The sequence below is a fragment of the Dermacentor albipictus genome, chromosome 1 (assembly GCF_038994185.2).
Source record: "Dermacentor albipictus isolate Rhodes 1998 colony chromosome 1, USDA_Dalb.pri_finalv2, whole genome shotgun sequence".
NCBI classification, from domain to species: domain Eukaryota; kingdom Metazoa; phylum Arthropoda; class Arachnida; order Ixodida; family Ixodidae; genus Dermacentor; species Dermacentor albipictus.
In genome coordinates, this window is record NC_091821.1 from 227,660,021 (window position 1) to 227,681,744 (window position 21,724).

Consider the following 21,724-nt stretch of genomic DNA (forward strand, 5'->3'; position numbering starts at 1 on the left):
TGATTCCAATTCGAAGAATAATTTTTCAACTGCAGCTTCCTTTTTGAGCAACTGTGTGCTTTTCCTTTGCAGGTTCGCGCTACCTTCAGCTGGATGGCAGCCATGCATTTCAGGAAAAAGACAGACGAAACGGAACGCTCGCGTCAATAACATGGCAGACGTCTAGGTCCTTAGGAAGTTTTTTTTTTTTTTATAGACATTCGCAGTATGGAACAGAATCACAGGGATCAAGAAAAAAACGTTGAATTGGACAAAAGAGTAGAATCGAGCATATTTCCCCGGGAATGCGTGGAACGGGCAAAAAGAAAACTGCCGCCGAAGAAGCGTCACACTGCGCACTGCATGGGAGCGAAAGTGAAGCTCACGTTTACATTCACAACGAATGCGCTATGCAGCGGCTCAAAATTGAAAATCGCAGTCACCGGAACCAAATCGAGTTTCTTGAACGAACTTGTAAAAAAAGAAATTATATAATTATAATATTAATAAAGCGACGTATATCGGCTCCGACAACCTGCAGCTCCAAACAGTCTTCAAGATTTTGCAATCGTTTCGCAAGCATCTAGTTCTGTAATGGTAGCATTACAAGCATGTAATAAGTAACAAGAGTGACTTTAGAATATAAATTTCGTTAGCAGAAAAATGCAAGCCAGCTGAACAGTGTAAAATAGCCAACGTGGAGCATCAATAAAGGTATAGAGACACTGGTGAAAAAGCGTTGCTTCACTGTCCGCGTTCGTGTAGAACCATAGGAAATCGAGTGCTTAGGTACTGATATCACTGATGGTTGACGCTTATTATTGTTATTATTTGGTTAGTAGTAGTAGTAGTAGTAGTAGTAGTAGTAGTAGTAGTAGTAGTAGTAGTAGTAGTAGTAGTAGTAGTAGTAGTAGTACATTTTCGAAAAGTATCCGCGCTGACATTGTCACATTACCTGACATTATAAAAATTGTATTACCATAGGCACCTTCGTTTTCGGTACCAAGTGACATATTTTGTAACGTTCCTGTGTTCTTCAGGGCTGTTTATTCTCAAGAGAAATGTTATTTCTTTTGTGTTTTTACAGCAGGGCAAGATAGTGTATCTGTCCTGTCTTACTGGCATTTGAAAATAACACGTGAGGTGCAAGGGAAAAATCTCACTTCACTATGCTGGCTGCAGCGTGCGCAACAATGCCATTTATGATTTCAATGAGATCACTGCCTTAAAATCCCAGACAGACAGGTAAGTCACAGGCATAACGTTACAACAAATTAAAAGAGCGAAGAAAAAAAGGAAGGAAGAAAAATAAATAAATAAAAAGTAAGAAAGAACAAACAGAAACCTATAAGTTGAACAAACGTGGCTGCAGTTCACTTTCAGTGGTCTACGAAACGCAATCGCCTTGCCGGATACGTTTCCTTACAGGTGTTATAACCCGCCGTGGTTGCTCAGTGGCTATGGTGTTGGGCTGCTGAGCACGAGGTCGCCAGATCCAATACCGGCCACGGCGGCCGCATTTCGATGGGGACGAAATGCCAAAACACCCGTGTACTTAGATTTAAGTGCACGTTAAAAGACCCCAGGTGGTCGAAATTTCCGGAGTCCTCTACTACGGCGTGCATCAAAATCAGAAAGTGGTTTTGGCACGTAAAACCCCATTATTTAATTTAAATTACAGGTGTTATCAGCATCATTTTGTAACGTTCAACGTAAATAAATGTGATAGAAAACGTGGCACGCACGCACAGTCGCTCCAGCAAGTTGCCAGAGAGAGCTTGGTGTCGACGCCTGACCGCAGTGTTCGGGCCGACAGAGCTCGGGCGCAGAACTGCGCCGACAGCAGACGAGGGACGACGGCCGGACGCGCGTGCCTTCGTGCCATCTCCGGCGAGGGAACGCGTCAGCGCCGTCCGAGTGGAAGGCACCGACCCCCGAAAGAAAGCGGGACCACCGGGCGGCCTGGAAAACGCGACCGCGGAGAGGCGGCCGAGCGCGTCCGAAGCCGTCGCGAGGCACGCGGCCGAGGCAACCGCGCGATCAATCGCGTGCGGGCGAACGCCGCCGCCGCCGAGGACAAGAGAACCGTGGGCCGGCAAGCCGGTGGCGGCGGCCCGCAGCGGGCCTCGGAGGGGCGTCCTGGGGCGACCATCGATCGCGCGCCGAGGCAGGTGCAGGTAATGGCCGGGTGCGGGGCGGCGGCGGCCCGCTAATGTGCACTTGGCGCTGGCGGGGCCCGCCCTCGCGCTTCCGCTCCAGCGGCTCCCCTTCCACGGGGGGAGGGGGGGGGGGCACACCATCGGGGTCACGTCCGCGCGGGCACACGACTGGCCGCCGCGTATTTGCGCAGCCCCGCGTGTTATTGCCGGCCTCCATTACTGACAGCCTCGTTCGCACGCTGTCGGAAGTCGACCTCGGCGGCAGCGCCTCATGAATAGCGCGCTTCTCACCAGCTCTCGCCAAGACACGCGGCGTGCCTCATTTGCGTCTCGGCCGCGAGCGGCGACGCCGCCGACGCGTAGCGCGCGCGCCGGCTCGAGGGTTGGAAAGAAACCGCGGCCGAAACCCCCGAGACGCCTCTCCTACCCCGACGTCGTCCACTCGCAAAGCGAACTAACAATCGCGGACGCAGAGTGGAGCGCCCTCCAGACAGCTCGACGCGGGCGCCCGCAGGAGAACGGGTCACACGCCCCGCTCGCCACTTGAGACTGCAGCTCTTGCGCGACTTCGAGAATGTCCGGCGCAGACACTGCGACATTTAAGAAACTTGGCCAATGAATATTTATCGAGACTCTCCGGGGCTAAACATGACGTCTAAAAGTATCATGCAATGGCACCTGCGGGACACGTGGGAATTCTCCACTCATTTATTGGACGGCTAAGTATACGTACACGTCACTCTTCGGAAGAAAACACTTTTCCCCACTCACCCAAAAGGCCGGTGGTGCTCATCGAAGTAACTGAATCATTTGGAGTCGAATACGTTAAACTTCCTTATTAGATTAGGCCAAACCAGGGCGCGTCTCTCACCACAACGTATTAACGCGGATTGTGGCTCTTTTTTAATCTTGTTTTTCAGTATTAGTACTCCATGGCATCACGTACAGCATTTTACACAAATTACACATTTTTCAGCAGCGAGTCAACGAGCACCTCTTTGTAGAGCTAAATTTGTACTTCATTGGCGCACAGTGTCAAAAAAAAAAAAACAAGAAAGCCGTTATAAATTTTCTTCTCAAAGGAAAAAACAGGAATACATTAAAGACCAAATATCGAGTAGGCTGTGTCGGACACGAAGCCGCAGAGGGGTACGTGAAATGTTTTGTACGTGCTGCTGAGGGTGCACTCTTAAACATAAAGTTGGTAAATAGCTAGTAAATGCACGCGTTTACTAGATGACTATGTACTTTACTACCTTCTTACTAGTTCTGTTCTAGCCAGCGGTTAGTAAAGCTAGTAAGTGCTCCCTTTACTAGCCAGAACGGCTTAGCCAGAACCAAGTACACCAAAACGATCAAGAAATAATAACACGTGAAGGAATCTGACTAAATTCCACGACGAGTTGCGTTACATTACTCAACAGCAACGTAATGCAACCGCTTCAAGCCTGCCATAATTCATATAAGTTTCATGCGCGATAAATTCATAAGTGCTGCATTTATAAGATTTTACAAAAAATGATAACTTCTGCTCACTAAGCTGCATCCTGTCCGCTACTACTTCTGTTGTCCGTGTGTTTATAGCGCAGTACTCCCCCCCCCCCCCCTCCCCCAAATGACAAGCTCAACATACTATTAACCACTAACCAATTCATCTTCAATGCCTTATATTTAATAATCTGAGAGAGCTGTCCCAGAAACACGTGGAATTATCTGTAGCAATCTTTAGTGCCAGCAGCGAAATAATTCCGAACCGGCCGCGTTCAAAGCTCCCAAAGACCAACGGACTGATCTATCGGCATTTTGAAAGCAAAATCAAGCAAGAAGGCAACTTTACTGCAATAACGCCAGACGCTTATGACCTACTGGTGTCAACTGCACTAGATCTAATTCATTCCGAGAGCCATATCGTTTGGTGTGCTCTCCTCCAGGTAGATGAGAGGACAGGCCACTGTCGGTGACCGCACCGGATCGTCGACATTGGCACGGAGTCGCTGACGCGGCTGTGAACAGTATAGCGTACACACGCGAGTTATCGAATCTCCTCGTGTTCTCCCTTCCTCTGTGCCACCTATCCACTTCTCGGAGAATTGTAGTTAAAGGGAATGCTGTTATCGTAAACGTGTCATCTCTTAATTGTGTTTTCGTTAGTTTTCGTCGGAATGCCGCGCATGGAAACACCTGTTATTACGACTCACAAAGCAGGTTCTGTAAACACGTAAAATAACGGGCCTTTTCTGCAATTCAGCGTCAGTGTCACAGGCGCTGGAAGACACGTCGTGCCAACGGCAGCTGCGTGACGTGTCAAAGTGGATGCACAATCGCTACGACGCGAGCAAGGCTTCGCTGTTCCCGAGCGTACAGCCGGCCAAAATGCGTATATGTTGAGCACCCGGGGCAAATACGCAGAGGCAGTGTTAGCCCTCTCACACTAAGCTCAATATTTTGCCATGTTTTCTTGCATTTTCACTTTTTGTTTGTCCTGCGACAAGGACCAGCCGGTGCTATCTAAAGGCGCGAGCCTATAATTTAAATTCATATCGTTAAAGAAAGAAACACTTGCGCGAACCTTTTAGCTATCTCGCTCGTCTACTTACTGTACGGCCACACTGCGTCCCTTGCGCACGGCGTACGTTTTACCACTGGGGTAAGTGTATACCAACGGGTAAAATGTGTTGCGCAAACAGCATTTGCCGCGCACAGCTAGCGCTACAGAAATTGCAAGATGGCGTGACGCACACTCTTCAGAGGCCATCGGCCACGGCTCTGACGAGATCGAATTGAAAGCTCTAAGTGTCGTCGCTGTGGCGGCACAAAAGGAAAACACTCGCCGTGCGACAATCTCTATTTTTTTTTCTTTTCACCAGAGGTTGCGAGAGCACCTTAGGGAGTGACTGTAAAGAAACGGCTGCTATGATATTGCTGTGTCCTGTTTTGACCATGTTTCCGAGGCGGTGTCCACTCCATCCGGTAGCCGGTCAACTGTCTTCGAGAGCCCAGTGACACGGGACTTTGGGACAAATTGTGACAGTACACTGTGTGGCGCAGGACTGTACGGTGACACTGCTTAAGACTAAGAATGCCTTTGCGGGTTGCGTGACAGTGCCCACAGAAATAGTCCGTGTGTACGGGCGTGTGTGTGCTTAGGTTTTTTTTTTTCCCCCTTTTTTTATCCTTCTTTCTTTCTCACCTATTGCATCCCCTTTCCCTTCCCCCAGAACAGGGTAGCCAACCGGAGATAATCTCTGATTAACCTCCCTGTCTTTCCTTTGCCTTTCTCTCTCTCGAGAGCCCAGTGAAAGCCCAGTATACTTATCGTCACAGAACAGACGTTTTGCAGCGGGTGCCGCGCGAGTGTGCTTCAAAAGGAAGTTACACTTATCATTTTCGTTGGCACTTGTAATCTTTTGTCTGAAGCCTCTTATATGTCATTTGTGCTTCCTTGGTGTGCACCTAGCTGGCATCTCTGCAATCAAGACATACTCATGCAGTGTCCGTATAGCCAATTCGACTGCTTATCCTCAGAAGTTACACTGAGTGTCGCGCGCATCTTGTCTGAAGCCTTTTATGTGCAAGATGTTATCATTACGCAGAAAAGGCTCAAAAGACTCAAAAGCGTGCACAGAAATCGCGAAGGCAGCAACCGTCACTCGCCGAGTGGATGCCAATGCTATACACCGCGGTGCCACGAACACAGGCTTCACCAAATCACGTACACGCGCGCCTTCCTAGCGCTAGATCGTCAACGCGCTCCCGAAGCAGCGATTTATTATCAAGAGCACGTGCGTGAGCAGCGTCGTGTCAGAGGAACACTTACGTCGTCATCGAAAGTCATTTTTAGTCGCAGTTTCATGCGAACAGCTTTTACATAATACAAAAAAAAAAGTGTGGTTTGACTCGTCAGAATGGCGATCCGATTACGAGGAACGCTTAGGGCTCATTCACATCGGGGACTTGGGCAGGTCGCGCGACCGACTGGCGAGCAAAAAAAAAAAAAAGCGACTCAATGCGACCGATGTTCACACGGGCAAGTGCGACCGGTTCGTCTAGAAATGTGAGTGAGTGAAGTAACTTTATTTTGGTCCAGAGAAGACGCAGGGGGAGACCCCGCGCCACCCGGCTAGTCCCACGTAGGGACCGCCAAGCCGAGCTTGAGGGCCCGATCGCGGGCACTCTGGACGGCCAGGGATCTAGAAATGTCTCGCGATTGATGCGATTCACGACTGCATAAGCGTCGGCGTAAACGAAACGTCCTCTTTCGGCGCACTTGACTGGTTCAGAAGCTCGGCGACTGCGGTAGCGCGACTGCAAAAAAATCGAGCAGGGAGTGAGTTACCCAAAACAGTCGCCTACCGAGAAGAGCGACCATTCGCGACTGGTCGCGCGACCTCCTCAAGTGGCCGGTGTGAAGTGGCCTCTAAGTGCGGGACTTAGGATTAATTTTGACTTTAGCGTGCACCGAATGCATGGCACACCAATCTTTTTTGCATTTCGCCCACATCGACATGCTGCTGCCGCGGCCGGAAATCGAACCCGCGACCTGGTGCCTATAGCACCGCCACAGCCACCACGGCAGGTCTTTTAGATCTCGCGTTCCATCCAAGTACAGCGTACGCTCGCAGATGTATTGGGGTGAGCGTTACTGACTTCAATAAGTGCAGGCGCAAAGTAGCATTTAGCAGGCGCCCCGAATGAAGTATCAATACACGGGGTAACCACTTTAGCTGGACGGATGCTGACTTCAATAAATATCCAAGGTAACTGTTTCTTTTTCTCGAGAATACACGCCTGCGGAAAAATGAGCTCCCGTCTAATGGCTTCCTCGCTAGTGATAGATAGCGGGGGCTTTCCTCAATACGTTGAGCCAGCGCCAAGTACGACAACTGTGGATATGCGAGAATTGCGCAAAGGTCTTGATAGAGTGAAGAAGCAAGAAGACAAAAAAAAAAAGAATTAAGGAAACACTGAGCGAGGGAGAGAGCGACAGGGGTGGGGGTTGGTTGATGCGTGAAATCTGTGAGATCTCAGCTACGAAATTCGCTCCACTAGTAGGAGGCTCTCTTCCATAGATCCGGAAACGGTTCTAATTAACTTCGTGAGCTATAACAGGGCACCTTAACAACCAGCACCATCAGATTAAATAATAATAATAATAATAATAATAATAATAATAATAATAATAATAATAATAATAATAATAATAATAATAATAATAATAATAATTTCATTTTACATCACTTGTACATCATGGCAGAAGCAGGCTGTAATACAGCATTTCTCGTAACATGCACTCTGAAGAGACACAACCACTGTACCGATGGTATTTCGACTCCCATTGAAGATACTGTACAAGGACTCGCGCACAAAAGCAGGATAACCAAGTAATGAAGCGACGCTTTCTGCAGTGCAACCCCCAAAGTTAGCTCTCCAAAAATGGCACTGGAACTAAGTCAGGAGCCGTTTAATTAAGATGCGCACATTACTTGCGCGGCAGATCACCCTCAGATGTTGCTTGCATCAATGTTTTCACTAATTAACTTGATAATCGTGTACTTAAGGTACGCGCGACAACTTCGGAAATTAATACGAGCAGTGATCTACTTATTCTCATTTAGGAGACATTATATGCTTAAGCACCTGCTTCGATAAGTACGCCTTCAAAGTCTGTGGCGAAATGCGATGATATTCCCGTTATAGCACCACCTAGCAGCACTTCGTTTTCCTACTCTGTTTTCAAAAGTCCCAAATACCGTCACAAAAAATGTGCAACATTCGCTATCTTTAGAAGTAATATGTGAAACGAAGCTTTAGTGCAATGACTGCATAAACATTCTACAACTAACGCGGATAGCTACAATTGTGTTTGGTTTCACCGTATACCGCAACGCGCAATCTCATGCAACTGTTAAGTATACGTAACGCAAATGTTATCATCTATATATCTAGGGTCACATTGGCACATAGATGTAAATCTATTTAGGGCATCCATACCACATCTGTCACAGCGCTGTAAATCCATTCTCCAGAATTAACCAAGAATGGGTGCACAACCAGCGCCACATACCGAATGGCTAACGCATATAAAAATCAAGTAAATTAAGGAATCCAATATAAGGCGTTATTCCATTAGGGCGAAGCTATTACTCGGGGGCTCATATCTAAATACATGGGAAGGTAAAAATCACTTCTCTCGCTAATCACTGCACGGATGTTGGCAAAGTTTGTTGCATTTAAAAGAAAAACTTAAATATACTAAGTGCAGGAAGTGTATTGTTGGTTTAGGCCGTCAATTGGTTGTAGTAAATTGTCGAATATTGCAAAATTGAAAATACCTGAAGTATCAAAATTACAGCTCTGTAATGCAATAATAAAAAGAAAACGTTAACTTATGCATTTCTGTTACCTGCACCTAATAATGCATTTAAAGCGGAGAAAATTATTGTACAGTATTATACACCGCTGTGAAATATCCCGCTTCTTCGTAAGCAGTACTTTCGCGAAACCCTCGTAAACATCGCAACAATTTCGATTAAGCGGTAAATTCATATACCAAATTTGTCGGGTAAGATCCAACATAGGAGTTTAGATAATTGCCATATCTGTTTTTGGAGCTGAGTTACTCGGAAAACCCTTGTAAAAATTCAGGGCAATAAATGAAAATTCTGTTTCCTAGAGTCACTCGAAGTTGAATTTCCTCCCTTAAATGCAGCAAATTTCATTCGAATCTATTGGCGCGAGGACAAACGGTGGCGCAATCTACAAGTAGCGCGACGCTGACGTGGTATGAGGGATAACGTGGCGACGCGTTACCCGCCGTGGTTGCGTAGTCGCTATGGTGCTGGGCTGCCAAGCACGAGGTCGCGGGATCGAATCCCGCCCACGGCGGCCGCATTTCGATGGCGGCGGAGACGCGGTCCTCATAAACTTGGAGCTGCCGGCACTCAAATGAAGCACCACGCGAGCGACCTCTTTTTTTTTTTTTAAGCCATGTTCCTTCAAAACCAAGGGAATTTGGTAACTGTCAAATGACTAGTCCTGGGCAAACACAAAACACTTAACGCGCATTGTATCATCACAAAATGCAGCGTACGGCTATTTGCAGCGTACTCCACGGCGAAAATTTGTTAATTGCAATATGGAACCTAAAATAATTAGTCAAGAACTTAGTGAATGCTTGTTAATTAGTCGATTATGCATTTCAATTTTTTGCGCAAGTTATGTCCGCCTCTTTGCGTAGACCAGCTCACGAACTAGAATTGTGCTATCTGCCACATGCAACCCTACGCACCGTTCACATGCACCATCACGCCAGCCAGCCATCTGCTATAGCTGGGGCCGGATGGCATATCTAAGAGATTACACCGTCGCACGAGTTTCGCAAGCTGCTTTCCAAGCTGGGCTCATCACATTCGTTGCTCATGCCAATAGCTCTCCGGAAGAACGATGGTGTAATGAAGCAGACGACCTGAGCCGTGCTTACGCCAAAGCTTGTCTTGTTCGCTTACGTTACAGTGATCCTCAGAAGCTGTTTCCATTGAGAATAGACCTTCTTACATTTGCTGAAGGTGCGAAGTAGTGAACGAGGAGTTGGTGGCGGCGCGCACAACATTGAGACAAAGACAGTGTTGCGCGTGAAATTCCTCCAGCCCCCATCTGGTTTCTCACCGGCGACGGGAAGAGGTTTATTCTAGACCGCAGAATGCACTTCGTATTCTTCGCCCTCTCGACCTGCAAGGTGGCCATCGTTGCAGTCTCGAACACCTCGCGAACACCGTCCTTGGCCTTAGAGGAACACTCCAGGTGCCGCCATGTAGGCATTGGTCGCCTCCGCTACGATGCATTCTTCCCCAGGCGGCATGGGCTTCGCCTTCGTCTTGACCGGCTCTGGTAGCGCGCGGGGGTCGTTGCGTAGGCCCTTTTTGTTCCACGCAAGGATGACTGGCACGCAGGGGCAGAAGTGGCACACGTCCGGCCTCCTCGACTCCCGGTTGTTCTCCAGGGAGTCGGGCGAATCGATACTGAAGCACATCCCGATTGCGTCCGTGTCTTGGTACGACAACGGCCGCAAACGGTCGAAGTCTTCCGGCCCCGCCGTGTTCCACAGTGCCAGCTCCACCTAGCTGCCGTCGAGTTCGGTGGCGGCAATGTAGTAGGCGGCGACTGCGGTCTCTGGAAACTGATCCTTGCTGGAGACGATCAGAAGACAAGTCTTCCAGCCCGCGCGGTCTGCGTCGGTCACCAGCAGTTTCCTGGACGCCGCCCTCTGTGGCAGTTCTTCCGTGGGAGCCGAGCTTCCTCGAACGGTCTTCTTCTTCTACTTCTTCTGCTTCTTCTCGCAACCTTCTTGCAAAGAGAATTCGAGAGCTCACGGTTCACACTGCATCAATAAATTGAGTTCATACCGTCCCAGAGGAACCCTTCATCCATATACGAAAAACGGCGTTGTGCGGGCTCCGGATTAATTTTTAACAAGTGAGACTCTTTAGCAGGACATAAAATTGGGGGAGTTGCAGCGGATTCACAGCTGCTTTTGGTAGCGAGACAACACGAGGACGAGGAAGTTTTGGACTGCAGGACACGCGCTATTAATATAGGCAAATCAACCAATAAACAGCGTGAGCTGTTCTGACAACTGATTCACTTGTAGGCACTGCGAAGTTGAAACCAAGACGTAGTGAAGCAAGCAGAGTGCCAAGACTGGCATCACGTGCGAGATATGCACGCCCAAATTGTGCTAAATTATGCATTGGCGTTGCAGTTACTATTGTTCCGAACTACTATTAGAGGGAGGCACTTTTGAAACTGTTAATAGTAGCGCCAATTTAATTCGTACCACATTTTGGAGACGCAGATATCAAAATTGGTTATATAGTGCTGCGATTTCCGCTAAAGAGGCATGATTTCACAACTGCTCAAGTTCACAATTGGAAAGTGAAATACAAAGTGAACCATGAAAAAGTGCATTGAAGGATCTTCAATTACAGATATATCTGGAGATTGCAATCAGCCGTGCAAGTAATATCCGCATCTTCAGATAAATCATATCAATAGATCGAATTGTACCTTTCAGGCGATAAAAAAATAATAAATATTTCGATAACTAAAAAAATTAAAATAGAGCAGGGTAAATTGTAAACGCGCTTAAATTTAAGCTGTCGCTACGCGGGCTTCATGCCCGAAAAACAACGGGAAAAGCGGGAAAATAAATAGCAGACAGTACGAGGCGGTATACTGTCCGCTCCTTGCCCCGTCTTGCGCGCAGTTTTTCTTTTCCTTTTTTGTTGTCACGAACGCGGGGGTACGCAACTTGCCTATACGTACCTAGCGTATTTTCACCGTGCCGTAGGCTTTAGATCACATCATATGAGCATTTCAGAACAAAAAACAGCAATTGTTGCGCCAACGCTCCCGGTATACTTTCGTTATGCACCAAGATACTTCTTCGCCCGCGGTTACATGCGAAAGCCCTTCGCAACGATTGAATGTTTTCTTTTTCTGAATTGTTTTTCGTGTCTCATTATCAATCACACGTGAGCTGCGAGCCACAACAAGGCTGATTTCCCTGGCGTTCCGAAAATTATACATATATATCCAACCTGGCACGCGGCACCAGTGCCCGCGTCATATCCCACGTGACACGTCACGCCGACTGCAGCGCCAGTCTTTCCAGTGGTGGCAATATGCAATATTGCAATGTGGACCCTAAAGTAATTAGTCAAGAACCTAGTGAATTTTTTCTTAATTAGTCGATTATGCATTTCAATTTTTCGTGCACGTTATGTCTGCCTCTTTGCGTAGACCAGCTCACGAATTAGAATTGTACTACCTGCCACATGCGACCCTACGCACCATTCGCATGCAACATCACGCCAGCCAGTCATCTGCTATAGTTGGCGCCGGATGGCATATATCTAAGAGCCTGTCGCACGAATTTCGAAAGGTGCTTTCCAAGCTAGACTCATCACATTCGTTGCTCATGCCAATACCTCTCCGGAAAAATGATGTTGTAATGAAGCGGACGACCTGAGCCGTGCTTACGACAAAGCTTGTCTTGTTCGCTTACGTTACAGTGCTCCTCAGAAGCTATTTCCATTGCGAATACACCTGCTTACATTTGGTGAAGGTGCGAAGTAGTGAACGAGGAGTTGGTGGCGGCGCGAAAAACATTGAGACGAAGACAGTGTTGCGCGAGAAATTCCTCCAGCCCCCATCTGGTTTCTCACCGGGGACGGGAAGAGGTTAATTCTAGAGCGCAGAATGCACTTCGTATTGTTCGCCCTCTCGACCTGCAAGGCGGCCATCGTTGCAGTCTCGAACACCTCGCTAACACCGTCCTTGGCCTTAGAGGAACACTCCAGGTGCCGCCATGTAGGCACAGGTCGCCTCCGCTACGATGCATTCTTCTCCAGGCAGCATGGGCTTCGGCTTCGTCTTGACCGGCTCCGGTAGCGCGCGGGGGTCGTTGCGTAGGCCCTTTTTGTTCCACGCAAGGATGACTGGCACGCAGGGGCAGAAGTGGCACACGTCCGGCCTCCCCGACTCCCGGTTGTTCTCCAGGGAGTCGGGCGAATCGATACTGAAGCACATCGCGATTGCGACCGTGTCCTGGTACGACAACGGCCGCAAACGGTCGAAGTCTTCCGGCCCCGCCATGTCCCAATGTGCCAGCTCCACCTAGCTGCCGTCGACTTCGGTGGCGGCAATGCAGAAGGCGGCGACTGCGGTCTCGGGAAACTGATCCTTGCTGGAGACGATCAGAAGACACGTCTTCCAGCCCGCGCGGTCTCCGTCTATCACGAGTAGTTTCCTGGAGGCCGCCCTCTGTGGCAGTTCTCCGTGGGAGCCGAGCTTCCTTGAACGGCTTTCTTCTTCTGCTTCTTCTTCTCGCAACCTTCTTCCAAAGAGAATTCGAGAGCTTACGGTTCACACTGTATAAAAAGATTCAGTTTATACCGTCCCAAAGGAACCCTTCATGAATATAGAAAAAACGGCGTTGTGCGGGCTCCGGATTCATTTTTACCAACTGAGACTCTTTAGCAAGACAAAAAATTGGGGGAGTTGGAGCAGATTCACAGCTGCTTCTGGTAGCGCGACCACACGAGGACAAGGAAGTTTTGGATTGACAGGACACGCGCTATTAACATAGGCAAACCAAGCAATCAACAGCGTGACCTGTTCTGACAACTGATTTTTCTCATTGATAACGAAGCGCAAATACAACAGGAACTGGCAAAGGCAATAGTATTACCAAAAGCAAGTGACAATCATCAAAGAGAAAATTCGTGCCTCGCACCCTCCCCCCCCATGCCCGGCAAAAGAAAAGGTAAAAAAGAAAAGTGACACGGGCACATATCACGCCAAAGTTAGTATACCATACTGATTTAATCCACATAGCAACTTTTTAGGTATTGCACTTCTTGTTTCGAAATAGCTATTGATGGCCACCAGGTGCATCTGCATCTAATTTGTTCATGTGATTATATCAATGCGATTGTTAATGTTAGTCACAAGTCTGGCGAAAGATAGAGAGCGCACCCGCGTGCAGGACAATGCGTGGCCAAATAAGAATGCAGCATTAAAGATGTGAAGAAACCATGATGTCCCCTGCATACGCTTGTTCACGTGCGCACTGCAGCAGCAGTGCCCACGTGATCCCACATGGCACGTCACGCCGATTCCAGCGCCAGTCTTTCCAGTGGCGGCACTGGCCACCCCCCCCGCCCCTCTCTTCAAGCACTGCCTCCGAGATCGGACGGCGTTCGCTGCGCGCATCACCCTATCTCGAATGCCATGCCCACCCCCGCGCCTACTTCGCAATAGGAATGTTCAGCTATATTTCACTGCGCAGCACATGGACTCTCGTGCTGCAGGCAGTCGCCGCGCGCAGAACCGAGTACACAGGCCCGTACGCGCCCCTGTACACACCTGCACACGGAGGCCGATACAGAGCGCCAACCATCCCGGACCGAGCTTCTTGAAAAGACGGATCATTCTACGTGAACATAACCAAGTACATGTTGCTCACGGTCGAGCTGAGCAACCACCAGTATTTTGTTGTTGTTGATTATAATCAACTATATGACTTTAGTTAATTATCTAACTAATGAATTGCAGTTCCGACTGTTACGCGGTGCCAAATAAGAAGTTGTAGAAAATTGCAAGGAACATAGAAATTAGACTTATTAACTGCACTACATCGGAGACTATTCTTTTTAAATACATTAGTGGGACCGCGGCGAACACATGCAATGCAAAAGTGCTGTTTAAATGCTTTGACAAAAATTTTTTCAGGACAGCGGCACAACTGTGTGGATTTACATACACGACACAGTTCTTTTCTGAAGAAACGAAATTTGCCATACGACTTTGTATGCTATGTGCTATGGCATTGAGACTTTCTTATGTCGTGTTGATTATACTGTTATGCAGAATCGCGCACGTTTTGTGCATATGTAGTATATATGTATGTTATCCACATACAGGATTATTTATACCGTGTGTTCCAGCGCATACTTTCAAAAATTTCTGAAGGTTGCCTGTGGCAAATTGCACCACTCTAGCGCATGAGCTGGTTGGGCAACTTGAAGCGTCGGACTTAAAAAAAAAAGAATGAAATGCATGATCAACTAATTACCAAAAATTTATCAATAAGGTTTTTAACTAATTACCTTATGGCCCATAGTGCAATTTGCAAATTCTAGCCGTGGAGTTCGCAAGGCGGATGCACTTGAAACTGGTGTCATCCTGAGAATTCTTTCCGAGATATTAATTCCCGAACTTTGCGGACAAATGGATTCGCGTTCAGGTTACTTCCTTAGAAAATGTGGTTTTATGCATTGACGCACAAGAGCAACTGGAACGCCAATGCATTTCTACGCAAAGCTCAGGAATTAATATATCGAAACTGGTGACATCCTCAGAGTTCGTTCCAAGTGGATCCGCCTTGCGAACTCCACGGCTGAAATTTGTTAATTGCAATAGGTACCATAAAGTAATGAGCTAAAAAGTTAGTGAATTCTTGTTAATTAGTCGATTATGTATTTCAATTCTTTGTGCAAGTTGTGTAGGCTACTTTGAGTAGACCAGCTCACGAACTATAGAATGGCGCTATCTGCCACAGGCAACCTTTAAACATTTTTGAAGATGTTCACTGAAACACCTTGTATTTGTGTTATGTGTGTATGTAATGAATGTACAATATGTTTTATGCATAGGTATGTTACACGTACAAGGGTATCAGAGTGTATAGCACTATATGTGTAGAACACTAACTCTTTCATGAGACAATGGAGTAGGCGGCGCTGCATTCGTGCACCAACATTACATCACTTGCTCTAGCCGTGTGGTCGGACCCACGCAAACAAAGATCAAGACTCCGCCAGGCTACAAGACGCATTACGCAGCACGGACCTGGCGGAGCAGCTCTGGGCTGTCCAGCGAGCCCACGATGCGTCCAGGGAGTTACAACTCCCAGTCCTAACGTGGGAGTAGCCCGCTCTATGGGACCTTGCGCCCCGTAGCTCGCAGGACCTATCTATAAGGTTACTCCATCCATCCATCCATACCGTTATATCACGTCAACAATACCAAAAAGAAACTAAGAAAGTTGGATATTTTAAGCAAGTTGCTAATTGCGTGCGTATTTTTTTCATGCTAAAGAATGAAAGATGGCGAAATATTAAAAATAACACGCGACTACATGCCCATTCGCAGGTTATATTCGCCTTCTGTGACCTTTATGGTCTCATAATAAATATGTCAAGTCCGCATCTAGGTGTGAAGGAGATGAACGGATAGGCAGTGCATCGATGCTTCACCACTGTCCTATGGCAATTTTTCGCCAAATAACCATTTCCCAGTTGGTCGTCATTCGTCAAATGATAAAACAACCAACTAGGGCTATTCTATTGCGATGAAAATACGTTACGTGTATTCGAACTTTATCGTACTTTTTTGAAATGTTTACCCTAGTTCCATATTACCCTATGTGTATCCATAACGGTTCGTTTGAGCGCATTTATCATTCGAGCACGCGCTCTCGGCTATAAGCAATGACGCATCCGTAGCATCAAAGGCATACCAAATTGCGCTTTTGTGGCAAAAGCATAAAAAATCTACTGTCTGTATTCCGTGTCAGGTAGTGCGACAGAGCACAAAATACTGACGTATGCACCATTCACATGCATCATCACGCCAGCCAGCCATCTGCTATAGCTGGCGCCGGATGGCATATCTAAGAGATTACACTGTCGAACGAGTTTCGCAAGCTGCTTTCCAAACTGGGGTAATCACATTTGTTGCTCATGCCAATATCTCTACGGAAAAACGATGGTGTAATGAAGCAGACGACCCGAGCCTTGCTTACGCCAAAGCTTGTCTTGTTCGCTTACGTTACAGTGATCCTCAGAAGCTGTTTCCATTGCGAATAAACCTTCTTACACTTGGAGAAGGTGCGGAGTAGTGAACGGAGAGTTGGTGGCGGCGCGCAGAACATTGAGACGAAGACAGTGCTGCGCGAGAAATTCCTCCAGCCCCCATCTGGTTTCTCACCGGGGACGGGAAGAGGTTTATTCTAGAGCGCAGAATGCACTTCGCATTCTTCACCCTCCCGACATGCAAGGCGGGCATCGTTGCAGTCTAGCGAACACCGTCCTTGGCCTTGGAGGAACACTCAAGGTGCCGCGATGTAGGCATTGGTCGCCTCCGCTACGATGCATTCTTCCCCAGGCGGCATGGGCTTCGGCTTCGTCTTGACCGGCTCCGGTAGCGCGCGGGGGTCGTTGCGTAGGCCCTTTTTGTTCCACGCAAGGATGACTGGCACGCTGCGGCAGAAGTGGCACACGTCCGGCCTCCCCGACTCCCGGTTGTTCTCCAGGGAGTCGGGCGAATCGATACTGAAGCACATCACGATTGCGTCCGTATCTTGGTACGACAACGGCCGCAAACGGTCGAAGTCTTCCGGCCCCGCCGTGTTCCACAGTGCCAGCTCCACCTAGCTCCCGTCTAGTTCGGTGGCGGCAATGCAGTAGGCGGCGACTGCGGTCTCTGGAAACTGATCCTTGCTGGAGACGATCAGGAGACAGGTCTTCCAGCCCACGCGGTCTGCGTCGGTCACCAGCAGTTTCCTTGACGCCGCCCTCTGTGGCAGTTCTTCCGTGGGAGCCGAGCTTCCTTGAACGGTTTTCTTCTTCTGCTTCTTCTGCTTCTTCTCGCAACCTTCTTGCAAAGAGAATTCGAGAGCTTACGGTTCACACTGCACCAATAAATTGAGTTTATACCATCCCAAAGGAACCCTTTATGAATATATGAAAAACGGCGTTGTGCGGCCTCCGGATTCATTTTTACCAACTGACACTCTTCAACAAGACAGAAAATTGGAGGAGTTGGAGCGGATTCACAGCTGCTTTTGGTAGCGTGACAACACGAGGACGAGGAAGTTTTGGACTGGCAGGACACGCGCTATTAATATAGGCAAACCAACCAATCAACAGCGTGAGCTATTCTGACAACTCATTTTTCTTATTGATAAAGAAGCGCAAATACAACAGGAACTGGCAAAAACTATAGTATTACCAAAAGCAAGTGACAATCATCAAAGAGAAAATTTGTGCCTCACACCCCCCCTCCGTCCCCGGCAAAAAACAAAAAAAAAAAGTGACCCGGCACATATCACGCCAAAGTTGGTATGATCATACTGAATTAATCCACATAGCAAATTTTAAGGTATTGCATTTCTTGTTTCGAAATAGCTATTCATGGGCACCAGGTGCATCGGCATCTAATTTGTTCATGTGATTATATTAATGCAATTGTTAATGTTAGTCACAGGTCTGGCGAAAGATAGAGAGTGCACCCGCGTGCACGACAATGCGTGGCCCAATAAGAACGCAGCATTAAGGATGTGAGGAAACCGCGATGCCCCCTGCATACGCGACGTCCCCTGGTGCATCGTTGTTCAAACAACGACGCACCTACATCACATGTCCACGTGATGCCCACGTGATGTCACATGTCACGTCACGCCGACTGCAGCGCCAGTCTTTCCAGTGGCGGCACTCGTCCCGCCCCCCCTTCAAGCAATGCCTCCGAGATCGGACAGCGCTCGCTGCGCGCGTCACCCTATCTCGGATGCCATGCTGACCCCCACGCCAATTTCGAAATAGGAATGTTGAGCTATATTTCACTGTGCAGCACATAGACACTCGTGCTGCAGGCTGTCGGCGCGCGCAGAATCGAATACACAGCCCCGTACACGCCCCTGTAACACTGCCCACGGAAGCCGATACAGTGCGCCAACCATCACGGACCGAGCTTTTTGAAAAAATGGATCATTCTACGCGAACATAACCAAGTACATATTGCTCACTGTCGAGCTGAGCACCAACCAGTATTTTGTTGTTGTTGATCACGATCAATTATATGACTATGATTATTTATCAAACTAATGAATTCCAGTTCCGACTGTTACGGTGCCAAGTAACAAGTTGTATACAATTGTAAGGAACATAGAACTTAGGCTTAACTCATTAACTGCACTAAATCGGAGACTATTCTGTTTAAAGATATTACTGTTTCCGTGTCGAACAAATCCAATGCAAAACTGCTGTTTAAATGCTTTGACAAAATATTTTTGAGGACAGCGGCACAACTGTGTGGATTAACATGCACGACACTGTGCTTTTATTAAAAAAAATTAAATTTCCGATACGACTTTGTATGGTATGTCGTATAGTATTCAGACTTTCTTATGTCGTGTTGATTATACTGTTAATCAGAAGCGCGCACGTTTTGTGCATATGCAGTATATATGTATGTTATACATATACAGCATGATATATACCGGGTGTTCCAGAGGACACTTTCAAAAATGTCTGAAGGTTGCCTGTGGCAGAATGCACCACTCTAGTACATGAGCTGGTTGGGCAACTTGAAGCTGCGGACTTAACTTGCAAAAAAAATGATATGCATAATCAACTAATGACCAAGACTTTACCAATGAGGTTTTCAACTGATTACCTTATGGCCTATGGTGCAATTTACAAATTGCAGCCGTGGAATTCGCAAGGCGGATCCACTTGAATCTGGTGTCATCCTGAGAATTCTTTCTGAGATTTTAATTGCCGAACGTTGCGGAGAAATGCATTCGCGTTCAAGTCGCTTCCTTAACAAAACGTTGTTTCATGCACTGACGCTCAAGAGTAACTGGACCGGCAATGCATTTATCCGCAAAGTTCGAGAATTAATATATCGAAACTGGTGACATCCCGAGAATTTGTTCCAAAAAAAAAGTGGATCCGCCTTGCGAACACCACGGTGAAAATTTGTTAATTCCAATATGGACCCTAAAGAAGTTAGTCACAAACTTATTGAATTTTCGTTAATAAGTCGATTATGCATTTCACTTTTTTGTGCAAGTTATGTCCGCCTCTTTGAGTGGAGAAGCTCACGAACTATAGAATTGCGCTATCTGCTACAGGCAACCTATAGGAATTTTTGAAAATGTTCACTGAAGCACTCTGTATGCGTGTTATGTAATACATGTGCAATACGTTTTGTGCATAGGTATGTTACACTTACAAGGATATATGAGAGGGCATAGCACCATATGTGTAAAATACTAACTCTTTCATGAGACAATGGAGTAGCCGGCGCTGCATTCGTGCACCAACATTCCATTCTGTCATGTCAACAATACAAAAGAGAAACTAAGAAAGTTGGATATTTTTAGGAAGTTGCTAATTGTATGCTTATTTCTTTCATGCTAAAAAATGAAACCACGCGAAATATTAAAAATAACACGCGACTACATGCCCATTCGCAGGCTATATTCGCAGTCTGTGACCCTTATGGTCTCGTAATAAATATGTCAAGTCCGCATCTAGGTGTAAAGGAGATGAACGGATAGGCAGTGCACCGATGCGTCACCGCCGTCCTATCGGAATTTTCTGCCTACTAATCACTCCGCAGTTGGTCGTCATTCGTCAAATGATAAAATAACTAACTAGGACTATTCTATTCCAATGAAATTATGTTACGTGTATTCGAACTTTATAGTACTATTTTGAAATGTTTACCTTAGCTTCATATTACCCTATGTGTATCCATAACGGTTCGTTTGAGCGCATTTATCATTCGAGCACGCGCTCTCGGCTATTAGCAATGATGCAGCTGTATAATCTAAGGCATACCAAATTGCCCTTTTGTGGCATAGATAGAAATAAATAAACTTTCTGTATTCCGTGTCAGGTAGTGCGGACAGAGCACAAGATACTGACGTATGCACCGTCAACATGCATCATCACGCCAGCCAGCTATCTGCTATAGCTGGCGCCGGATGGCATATCTAAGAGATTACACTGTCGCACGAGTTTCGCAAGCTGCTTTCCAAGCTGGGCTCATCACATTCATTGCTCATGCCAATAACTCTCCGGAAGAACGATGGTGTAATGAAGCAGACGACCCGAGCCTTGCTTACGCCAAAGCTTCTCTTGTTCGCTTACGTTACAGTGATCCTCAGAAGCTGTTTACATTGCGAATAAACCTTCTTACATTTAATGAAGGTGCGAAGTAGTGAACGAGGTGGCGGCGCGCACAACATTGAGACAAAGACAGTATTGCGCGTGAAATTCCTCCAGCCCCCATCTGGTTTCTCACCGGGGACGGGACGAGGTTTATTCTAGAGCGCAGAATGCACTTCGTATTCTTCGCCCTCTCGACCTGCAAGGCGGCCGTCGTTGCAGTCTCGAACACCTCGCTAACACCGTCCTTGGCCTTAGAGGAACACTCCAGGTGCCGCCATGTAGGCACAGGTCGCCTCCGCAACGATGCATTCTTCCCCAGGCGGCATGGGCTTCGGCTTCGTCTTGACCGGCTCCGGTAGCGCGCGGGGGTCGTTGCGTAGGCCCTTTTTGTTCCACGCAAGGATGACTGGCACGCAGGGGCAGAAGTGACACACGTCCGGCCTCCCCGACTCCCGGTTGTTCTCCAGGGAGTCGGGCGAATCGATACTGAAGCACATCACGATTGCGTCCGTATCTTGGTACGACAACGGCCGCAAACGGTCGAAGTCTTCCGGCCCCGCCGTGTTCCACAGTGCCAGCTCCACCTAGCTGCCGTCTAGTTCGGTGGCGGCAATGCAGCAGGCGGCGACTGCGGTCTCTGGAAACTGATCCTTGCTGGAGACGATCAGGAGACAGGTCTTCCAGCCCACGCGGTCTGCGTCGGTCACCAGCAGTTTCCTTGACGCCGCCCTCTGTGGCAGTTCTTCCGTGGGAGCCGAGCTTCCTTGAACGGTTTTCTTCTTCTGCTTCTTCTGCTTCTTCTCGCAACCTTCTTGCAAAGAGAATTCGAGAGCTTACGGTTCACACTGCACCAATAAATTGAGTTTATACCATCCCAAAGGAACCCTTCATGAATATATGAAAAACGGCGCTGTGCAGGCTCCGGATTCCTTTTTACCAACTGACACTCTTCAACAAGACAGAAAATTGGAGGAGTTGGAGCGGATTCACAGCTGCTTTTGGTAGCGTGACAACACGAGGACGAGGAAGTTTTGGACTGACAGGACACGCGCCATTAATATAGGC

At 47.6% G+C, this 21,724-nt stretch overlaps 2 protein-coding genes and 1 pseudogene across 4 annotated transcripts in view; all 3 read right to left on the reverse strand.

Annotated features, from left to right (window-relative positions):
- The window catches only part of LOC139054248 (LIM domain-binding protein 2-like), a 320,751-nt gene that overhangs the window by 184,637 nt on the left and 114,390 nt on the right, over window positions 1-21,724 (reverse strand). The gene's annotated exons all lie outside the window — the stretch shown is intronic.
- Window positions 9,657-13,930, reverse strand: LOC139047281 (uncharacterized; annotated as a pseudogene).
- Window positions 17,131-21,156, reverse strand: LOC139047312 (ras-like GTP-binding protein Rho1). The gene is made up of 2 exons (XM_070521145.1): window positions 20,946-21,156; window positions 17,131-17,354 (listed from the first exon to the last, which is right to left on the reverse strand). The coding sequence occupies exons 1-2, from the start codon at window positions 21,154-21,156 to the stop codon at window positions 17,131-17,133; spliced, it is 435 nt and encodes a 144-aa protein (XP_070377246.1).

Bases quoted from the DNA above. Each gene is read 5' to 3' on its own strand.
- LOC139047312 (XM_070521145.1), bottom strand. From the start codon at position 21,156: ATGTGCTTCAGTATCGATTCGCCCGACTCCCTGGAGAACAACCGGGAG. The intron at 17,355-20,945 runs GTGCCTACATGG...CTTTGCAAGAAG, and splicing joins CATCGTTGCGGAGGCGACCT to GTTGCGAGAAGAAGCAGAAG.